The sequence below is a fragment of the Necator americanus genome, chromosome X, assembly GCF_031761385.1.
Source record: "Necator americanus strain Aroian chromosome X, whole genome shotgun sequence".
Lineage (NCBI taxonomy): Eukaryota > Metazoa > Nematoda > Chromadorea > Rhabditida > Ancylostomatidae > Necator > Necator americanus.
In genome coordinates, this window is record NC_087376.1 from 34,645,661 (window position 1) to 34,655,621 (window position 9,961).

At 41.7% G+C, this 9,961-nt stretch overlaps 3 protein-coding genes across 4 annotated transcripts in view; all 3 read left to right on the forward strand.

The window, feature by feature from the left end:
* The window catches only part of RB195_026322 (uncharacterized protein), a gene marked incomplete at both ends in the record, with an annotated part of 7,715 nt that extends 5,754 nt beyond the window's left edge, over positions 1 to 1,961 (forward strand). The window contains 3 exons of the mRNA XM_064214825.1: positions 1,249 to 1,347; positions 1,700 to 1,785; positions 1,853 to 1,961. Of these exons, the coding sequence (XP_064070706.1) occupies positions 1,249 to 1,347; positions 1,700 to 1,785; positions 1,853 to 1,961 (294 nt within the window). The remainder of the gene's footprint in view (positions 1 to 1,248; positions 1,348 to 1,699; positions 1,786 to 1,852) is intronic.
* Positions 1,962 to 8,946: 6,985 nt separating this feature from the next.
* RB195_026323 (uncharacterized protein) lies at positions 8,947 to 9,153 on the forward strand (the record flags this gene model as incomplete). Its single annotated transcript, XM_064214826.1, has 1 exon — positions 8,947 to 9,153. The coding sequence occupies one exon, from the start codon at positions 8,947 to 8,949 to the stop codon at positions 9,151 to 9,153; it is 207 nt and encodes a 68-aa protein (XP_064070707.1).
* A 223-nt stretch (positions 9,154 to 9,376) lies between these two features.
* RB195_026324 (uncharacterized protein) lies at positions 9,377 to 9,829 on the forward strand (the record flags this gene model as incomplete). 2 transcript variants are annotated; one of them, XM_064214827.1, is made up of 1 exon in its annotated part: positions 9,377 to 9,829. In XM_064214827.1, one exon carries the CDS (start codon positions 9,377 to 9,379, stop codon positions 9,827 to 9,829), a length of 453 nt encoding a protein of 150 aa, XP_064070708.1. The 2 variants fall into 2 exon arrangements, with proteins under 2 accessions (XP_064070708.1, XP_064070709.1); XM_064214828.1 differs by having other exon boundaries at positions 9,389 to 9,829.
* Between the last annotated feature and the right edge of the window lie 132 nt (positions 9,830 to 9,961).

The window sequence follows — 9,961 nt, forward strand, 5'->3', positions numbered from 1 at the left end:
CGTTTTAATGAGGGTTTTAGTTCACTGTTAGAAGCTCCCTAAAAAAAGAAGCTTGAAGTATTCTACTAAGTTCTTCTTTTGTGTTAAAATAAATTAGTTAGCAGCTAAAAATTTCGGAATATCAACCCTAAGAAAAAAAAGAAACTTCAATCACTTTTATTTTGTTCGGGTTTTGTGGAAGAGTGGTTAGTTGTTACAGAACCAAGTAAAAAGTTTTGCAATGTTTCGGGATAGGCGTCATTGGTGGAAGAACAAACGGTCGCGCTCGGACTCGACTTTCTCGCTTTAAACAATCAGTTTTGATGTGAAGGCAATGTCCCACACAAAAATGACAGAAATGTGCCACTCGTTCTCTCATCAGTTTTCTCCTGCTTCATAAACTTTCGTTCTTCCGTTTCCAATCCGACGTTCAATAATTTCTAGATCCTAAATAACTTATTTATAATTCAGCAGAACAAGTAAGAAAACGAAAACGTTTGACGAAGGAACTTCAGAGCTATAAAAAGTTTTCGAAAAACAACTAGTCCCAAAAGGAAACTTTATCCAAATAAAACGAAAGGCAATTATGCACCAATCCTATATACAGTCGACATAAAGCGTTTTATATCAGGGTGACTTTTTTAAGTTTCTTTTTCATCGAATAACACATGGATAGAACAACATATTTTGAGCAAAGTACTTTCCGATTAGTTTTATTTTTATTTGCTATTAGAGCGCCACTAAAATTTCTGTTCTTCCCACACTGCATGATTAACGTTCCATGTAATCATCGACGTGGCGAAATCCGAAAATCCGTATTACAAAAGCGCTAACTATGCACAGTTACACGATAAATTGGACAAAAATCCAACTCCTACCAACGCAACTCTTTCTGGAGATGCTCTAGTAGCAGAAGGAAATGTTAAACCAGCAAAAAAGATGTTCTCTTACTATTGCGACTATGAAAAATGCTAATCGTGCAGATTGCTCAAAAAATGGGACAGAAATTGAAACCCAACGAACTAAGATCTTAGAGGCACCCTTAGAGGTAACCAAATAGCACAAATAATGTAAAAGGGCCTGCATAAACCTATTTCTGAACTACTATACGAGAAAAGAAGGAAGAACTTATTGAAAACAAGAAAAAAAAAGCCTGTAGCATTGTTCCATATTTTGAAAACACAATTATTATCTGAACTATCTATAAAAACCGGTATTTGCGCTTTGTGTGGCCTGTACAAAAGTCTGGGATAAGTCAGAGTTTTATAGCCGTGGAAATGTGCAAATGAAGAACGACCTCAAAAGTTAGATGATGGTGTTTTTGAAGTTTTCGCTGTTACATCATCATTCCATATCGCTCAGATGCAGGTATGTTGTCTTTCTAGCTGTTGTATGGTGTTGTCTTGAAAGTCATCTACAAGGGAATTGTCGACTATTCTGGTTTAATTGTCCACTATGTAATCGTTTGGCGCTCATGAGGTCAGACGCCCTGCTTATTTGCAACAGGTCGTTTAAAAGGTAGCTCCGCTCAACACTTTAGACCTTAACCACCTATAGGTTATGACTCTTTAAGCTTCTGTATGCACTCTCAGATTGTGGTTGTAAGGACCTGTGAGTTCCTCAATTTTTTTGTGGTTTGCGCGGCATGCATTCAGTGTTCACTCATACTTTTGTCCAGAAGGCAATTTTAGTCGACAAAAACATTGGATTTCGCGTTCAGATTGGCCTAGCTTCTCCTCTTTTTATTGGTCAAGCTCGGAAAGCTGTTGTAGTGACAAGGAACGGATCTACACTTCCAATGCAATGGTACTTGCTCTTCTGGATGGATTTGCAAGTCTTTACCTCTTCCTGAACATAAAAGCTTATGTTGTAGTGATGGTGAGGCCTGGATGCAGCCAAGATGCGAATTTCATATTTCTCTTCACGGAGAGAGTCAAATGTTACGAAGGATGAAATCAACAATGCAAAACCTTTTTTTCTAGAACATTATCATCATCCGTTGAAGTTCAAACCTAACAAAATGATTAGTTCGCAAGATTCAATGTTTGCATGCCACATTTAACATCAGTTTGCATATCTTTCAACGATTCTTATTGTCACATACGAGTATCTCAGTAGCTTTTCCAGTAAGTAAAGGGATTTAAAAGGAGAAAAGGATTTTCCAGTAAAAAGGATATAAGCAACCTCAGTTGACTATTGCAACTCACTCAGTTCGCTGTCCCTTTTTCCCCACGACCAAAGAAACGTCAAAGCTTCATCCTGAATACGAACAAATGGATGACGTCAAGTTGCCCTTACGTTGTCTATGGGAAATTCCACTGGTGCACTTTGTTTTGCTAGAAGATGAATCGCCCAGGTTTCATCTCACAGTAACCACATATGCAAACGTCGAAGGTCACACATAGGATTTGACGGCCAATTGGAAAAATAACAATTTATCGCATCTTGGAGTGGTTGCTGGTGCGATTTTCGAGGTAGTGTCGAAACTGTGTTTTTGCTTGCTGTTTTGTTGTTTTATAATACACTTGAATGTATGATATGTTTTATTACTCTCTGTGGTATTGTGCTGTTGAATGACCCAACGGTCCTGTTAGGCTGCTCACAGAGTCCAGAACCGCGCGGCATGGCGGCTCCGCGGTTTTGGTGGTTATTGAGCGCACTGTTGTGGGCAGTCAATAGCCGCCAAACCGCGCGGCGACGCGATTCCGAACTCTGCGGGCAGCCTTTAGTCTTTTTTTTTCGTGGGTGAATACTTTATACTTGCTTTGTTTGTTTATTTTTGATTTTTGTCATTCATACGGTTCTACTTGCGACCCTTCTACCTGCCTTTATTAGTGTCATACACGATCTTACAGTAGTATTGGATGTCGAGAAATCCTGAAACTATATTTGGCATCGTAGAGTAAAACCAACAATACAGTCGACAACGTACATCTACAAAATTTTCTGTTTCTGTTCACACGAGCTTAGCTATCACACTGAAACTCCTCAGAAACTACATCAATTCAATAACAACACAAAAAGAAAGAAATCTAGAAAGAACGCACGATATATGCAAAAAGATCAAATAAGAACCGCAAGAAATATTTGATTTCACAGAAAGATGTCGTAAACAACAGCAAATCCGACAACACCAAAAAGTACAACTTGATAACGATTAGAGCAGAAATTACAACACAAAATATTGTGAGGTCAGACTGCACTGAAATTCCCCTTCGTCATATGGGCAGTGACACTACTCTTCTTCGGTCCGCTTTTCGTGAACCCACATGCCATACACGCTGCACTTAAAGGCATCACCCCACGAATCTGAGGTGGTGCAGATTTCAGGTGGAGTATTCGTATACGGGATGGGAGACTACGGAGATGGGGGTGATTCCGTCCATTTCTTCCTAATTGCCGTAAAAAAACGGCCTGGAAGATGCGGCGCCGCACAAGACTGGCGCGCTCCAATCGAACCCCTTGTAGAAAATAGTGCGCCAAAACGAATGAAGCCTACAGTGGCTGCCGTCCTCTGGACTTTTTTTTCGTTGGAAACACTTAGAGTAGGTGTTCTGATACTTATCTTAGCTGCAGCTAACGGGTTCGGTATGCCATCTAGCACTGGTAATTCAGGGCGACGTGCAAGCCAGCGTTTCTTAACCGCGGATCCACACTTTATCGATCTTGTCAGAGTGTACTTGCTTAGCATTTCTTCCATGTCTGTTGCCGCTTCCGTGATTTGGTCTCATATGGTGTCCCCTGATTTTCATGAGGCACGACACGTCTTCCATGGCACACAGCGCTGCATAAGTCTGAGACACAACGCTTGTATAAACTGTACTAGAGAAATAATCCCATATCCCAGTCTGCCAGAATCACTGATGCTAATCTCAAGGAGTTAAGGTTGAAGGTGTCATCCACACAGACGGCTGTGATCCATACTTCTTCAGCCATACTTTTTGAATTGGAGTATTGATAAGTACGAAAGTGATGCAGAACTAAGTTTCATGGATACAGTTATAAGTCATGTAGGAATAAAAGTGAACACCAAGCGAATATCCGTCGCCAGTTTTATTGATGTCTGGAGTGTAAAACATTATCATCCGGGTCGCTCTCACCAAATCGCATCACTCCCTGATTCTACGTCGACGCTGTGTCCACAAGCTGGGTCCACCTTGTTCCTAATGGCGATAGTCCTACAGTTTATGTTCCTAGTTCCTACAGTTCAAAAATTCACTACATAAATACTTACCTGATATTTCTTTTCGTAGTGTGGCAGAGCTACGTCTGCGTACTTGCGCTGCCCTCAAGGCCTGTCTTACTTTCCTCAAGATCTGGTCGTTTTTAAACCTTTCTTCAAAAGTGATGCAATGTAGGCCTCGGATATGGCGTCCATTGTAAGAAGGGCAGACTCTTTTTTCTTGTCCCCAGTTTTGTCTAGAAGATTCAAGGCTAAGCTCACTTTGTCGTTCGGCAGCCTATAAGGATTCGTCACTGATTCGTTGGTGAACACTGATGTAGGCTTCGCTTACCTTTATAATTGCACAAATCTCACAACGTTTTTTTTTTTCTATGGGCATTTTTCTATGGAAGCTCTATGTACTGAGGTTGCTAGTGCTCTGCTGCACCGGAAGTAAGTGGTCGTACATGCTCGCCCATTGTTCATCGAAAAAGTGGCAAATCTTGTGATGCACTCCTCTTCTACTTTCTCCTTCCATATCTCTAACGGAACCAAAGAAAAACCAAACAAAACAATCCTAGAAGACAAGAAACTAATTGGGGTGATTAGAACATGAAGTTGTTAAAGAGTTGTTAATATGACGTTAAATATCTTGAACGTAGTGTAGACGGCAAAACTCCTAAATTGGACAGTGTACGTACGCGGTCGAACCGCAACGCCACCGCGTTTGATTTCACCTTTGGAGTAGGAATGAACAAAAAAGAGATGATCGTACACTTTATTCCCCATGTACTTCCCACAGATTGGACATTTGCATTGCATTATTCTTGCTCTACAAATCATTGCACAACTGCGTATTTAGCTTCACACGGGGCTGGTGTAAAGAGGCACCCGTAGATTTTCGATCATGCCTTGCCTGAATTAACGATAGAATGTATGGTGTCGAGATCCACCGTCATTACTGCCTTAGTAGCTGACCCTGCCCACCTACCGCTGATCATACGCTCCATCACCGGTCACGACATAATTCACAGGGTACTTAATTGTTTTGGAGAAGCAAATTTATGAACTGGAATTTTCTGATGTGAGGTAATCCCAAATTGGTAATCTTACCAGAAGCAAGAGAAGTCCTCGCGTGAAATATGAGAGACTGATGTGTCTAATAGCCTCAAATCGCATGCATGAAGATTTTCGTTGAAAATAGCATTCCAGTTTTTAGAAGTAACGGGGAGGATTATCGTTATCCTGTAACTCCCAAGCTTTTTGCAGAAAGGCAGAAACAGAAGTGCATCAAAAGTAGATAAATCGCCATTGCTGCCTAAATAGCTGACTCTGTCAACCTGGCGCCGAGCACAAGCTGGCCCACCTGACGTTGAAAAGAATTCCGATGTTCACCAATAATCATGGTACTTTTTAGATAAGCTACTAAATTGTTTTGGAAAACCAGACACATGAATTTCTTATGGAAATCTTGGGAAGAAAGTGATCTCAAATTTGTAGCCGTACCAGAAGCAAGAAAAATCCGTACGTGAGACATGACAAAAAAGATGCATCTAATGGCTTTAAATCTCGCACATGAAGACTGTCGCTGGAAGCATTTGTTGAACATTCCTGCCTTCAAAGGTAACTGTACTGAGGGTTACCGATATCATGTAACTTCCAAGCCTTTTGTAGCATAAACTAAAGGTTTGAAACTAACGAATAATGTTGGCCGTTTTGAAACAGATGTATAGAAAAGTATAAAAGTGATAAAAAGGTGTAGCAGGGATGGAAGATAGGTGCGTGAGAGAGGGACCCTCTGTATCTCTGACTTCTTGAAACAAAAGTAGTCCGTTTGAATAGCTTTGTAAATTTACTGAGGATGATATTTAGACAAAATTAGCTTCTCTCATATCAGACTACTACATTATTAAGTATTCGATATGTTTGTGTTTCATTCAGTAATTTTGACAACTCTCGCTATGTACTCTTCTTTCCACCGATCATTGAGGATGGTTGTCTGTGCTTCTGTGTCTGAACGACTGGAGCGTGGCTTCATCGAGGCATGTTTGCGTATTCTCGAGCATATCCACCGAATGCGTAATGTCTCGGAGGCATTCGCGGAAAGCATCTTTACCGTTCCCCAACAAAATATACGTTAGAGGAAAATGTGAGAAAAAAGGGAAAAGACGGAAAAGAACCCCATGCCTTTAATTTTTAGTGAAAACCCCTTAAATACTGTGTAGCTGACAGATACGCATGTGTAGATGCGACATTGCTTCAACTTACTTCGATAAATGCATGCAGAGGGATTAAAAGGGTATTACGAAATGAGAGAAATGAAAATAGCTGCATCAAAGGGTTCTGAACATAAGCGGTGAGAAGAAATTGGAACCAGAACTCAAATCCCAGACAGAATTTCAAATCGTGTTAGCCGATGGAGCCATCGGAAATTGATCATCATTCTTATCAAGTGTGGAATGAAGTGATGCAATCAGATCTTTTCAAATCTCTTCCAGAGTAAAGGGCTTATTGCAGTGCTACTTGATGACTCGCTACTCGCTTCCCTACAAGTAATCTCAAGAAATTGGTTGTGCAACGTTGTTACCGGGATTATAAGGGAGTGGGCAGTGGGTGGTAGTGAATGGAGCATAGCATGATAATCAGGACAAAATATTACGTAGCATTAAATAATTACATACACTACAAAATAATACCTTATGTCAAGTAGTATTAGTTAATCACACACATTGCAAAATATTGTATTAGGTCCTGCACAGTAACACGGAAACGTCAACATTTTGATTGATTGATAACGCAGATTCGACACTCCGGTGAGGCATATTTCAAAAAAGACAGTGACTTGGTACTACTCCTGAATACAAAGTTTATAATATTACAGAGATTTCAACAGATTGAAAGTGCATTAAGTCGGATTTTCTGGCTAGAAAAGCTTACATTTTGTGCACGTTAAGTCTCGAAGATCGTGAATAACCTTGAGACAGGAGAAACTAGAAAAGTGCCTCAAGTTGATTTTCGTAAAGGACGCTTTGCTCTACAAAACATACTCCTGCGTACTAGTTTTGCGACGTTCTAGTTCCTTTTTTTAATTTTGGAATTTAGAGTGGACAAAGTTCAAGATTTTTCGGCATTTTTTGATTTTTTCCATCTAAATTTTGATAGAACCGGACGGCGCGGAAAGGAGAAATTCCAAATGGGCATTTCTTTAGTCCATCTATCTGAATATGTGAGTGATTTCTGAAGTGCCGCTCCGTTTCCCTAGGATGCGAAGACTTCCTGAAATACCGATTTTTGTTCGAGCGCTGAAAAGTGTATGATCTTGTATAAAGAATAATAACTCGGACTAAGTTAACGATGACCAACCGTCTTCCAGTATCTTATAGCTGAGGATTTCCTCTATCAGTTGCTATATCTTCTTATTCTCAGGGTCACGCCGTTCTTCCAGATTTTAGATGGGAAAAAACTGCATTTCCCATCTCTGCCTCATCCATATTTCTACAAAAAATAGGAGGTAAAGAAAGGCTTCAGACAATCTTCCGATCTAACAGTGAGAACAGAATCTAAGTTTTTTGACCATCAAATTCTATTTAAAGGCATCACCCCACGAATCTGAGGTGGTGCAGATTTTAGGTGGAGTATTCGTACACAGGATGGGAGACTGCGGAGAGGGGGGTGATTCCGTCCATTTCTTGCTAACTGCCGTAAAAAACGGGCCCGGAAGATACGGCTTCGGGCGTTCTGGCGCACTATTTTCTACAGGGAGTTCGACTGGAGCGCGCCAGCCTTGTGCGGCGCCGCATCTTCCGGACCGTTTTTTACAGCAATTAGCAAGAAATGGACGGAATCACCTCCCTCTCCGTAGTCTCCCATCTCGTATACGAATACTCCACCTGAAATCTGCACCACCTCAGATTCGTGGGGTGATGCCTTTAATCCGCACTCCAACTGTGGAAGACTATGTAATATTGATACCTCCTTCTATTGGGTACAGTTTCAAGTTTCTGTCTCTTTTTGCCTTAGTGGGTTTTCGAACCTGCGCAGGTCCATTATTACGTTATCAACACAGAATGTTGATTTTCCACTTTTTTTTCGTCGTTTCTTGGTAGTTCGACCACTGCACTCACTCTTCTCTTTGTTCCCTCGTAGATTTCATAACCTGGAAATATTCCAACACCTCCCTCACTCCCCGGACTACGTATCCGTACAGATCTCCCTCGCTAGAGGGATCACAGCCGGTTAGCCGCGAGGCTCGTCCCGCGAGCTCGTCATAACGTCCTTGTAACCCGCACTACCGGTGGTGCGACCAAAAACCTGCAATCAAGAGGCTGGGAGGCGCAAGGGAGACGGTTTGGAGTTGGCTTTAACAAATGAGTTTCACTTGTCTACTCGGGGAGTAACGTCCTCCCAAATCTTATGGGACTGGAGGCCTGCAACCTGTCCATGGGTTTTAAATTTTTAATTTTAAATTTTAATACAACACAATAATAACACAATAATAGAAAAGAGTCTCCTGATTTCGGAGGAAGGATTGGTACGGTAGTGGCAGGAAAAACGCTGTTGTAGGAATCATGTGACTACCGAAATGGAAAAGGACTATCTGTACTTACAACGCACGTACGCTTGAATCGAGAGCGGTCATTGAATATCTGATGATGCAAGCTAAGAAGATCAAGTACGACTTTATAATAATGACCGAGACGGGCTGACACCACCCTTTGAACTAGGTGTATGATAGTAGAGAAGAACTGTTTCTAGGAACATGTGACAATAGAGGAGTTGGTGGAGTTGGCGTTCTCAACAGCAGTATGACAAGGAACATCGACTCTTTCGAGCAACCTAAGACCCGAATCGGACGTTTACGGATGAGAAGATGTCCAACGCCAGCTTTGACAATCTTCGTCGTTTACGCTTTCTATGTGGATCTAGAGAAGTTCCACGGAGAAGATGATGCCTTCTACGCGGTCATAATAAGTGATTTCAACGCCAAGATTGGCCCACAGAAGAACGCCTGAGAAACTTCACATCTAGATCCACGGCCTGCAATGGAGTGAACAGTGGGAGAGGCTTTCCGAGTTTATCATGATGAATAAGACCATCGATGGAAACTCGCAATTCCGGAAGCCCTCCTCTCTATGTGGAGTAACTCGGTACAGAGCTTTCTAATGAGGTTGATCACATCATCAGCAAAAGCTTTTGCCTGACGGATGTCGCTGTTGTGCAAAAGTTTCACATAGGATGTGGATAAAGATGGATAGCATACAAGAATACGATCTGCTCGTTGAACATCATCATGATCGCACGAGAAAGGCTCAGAACTCCAAAACCACCCAGAGACGCCGGTTCTCGGAAACTTTTGAGCTGATACGTCAGCGTGGAGCTGCGCGAGCCGCGGGCAATCAAGAACTCACGTCCGAGCTCGCAAGGCTTTACAGAGAGGCGACAAAAGAAGACGTCAGAGAGAGAAGAGTAGAAGTGTTGGTTGAAACTGCAGAGGCAGGAAAGAGCATTAGCTTCGCCCCTCGAAGATTCGCCTATCGAAAAACATGGATGAGTGCTCTCCGGAATGGAACAACCACAGCATCGAGAAGGGGAATGGAGAAAATCATTCACGACTTTTACACTGATCTCTTCGACAGCCATGTCCACTCGACTCGGCATTGTTTTCGGATTGCAGCTGAGGATAGGTAACAAAGTGACTACAGCTAAAGTATTGCCCGAAATCACCTCCGAAAAGTTTTCTAAGGACATTTGTATTTGCTGCCGTGAACTATTTCTTTTTACTAGCTTATTAAATCTGATCGTTCTCATTAGTTTCGCCTA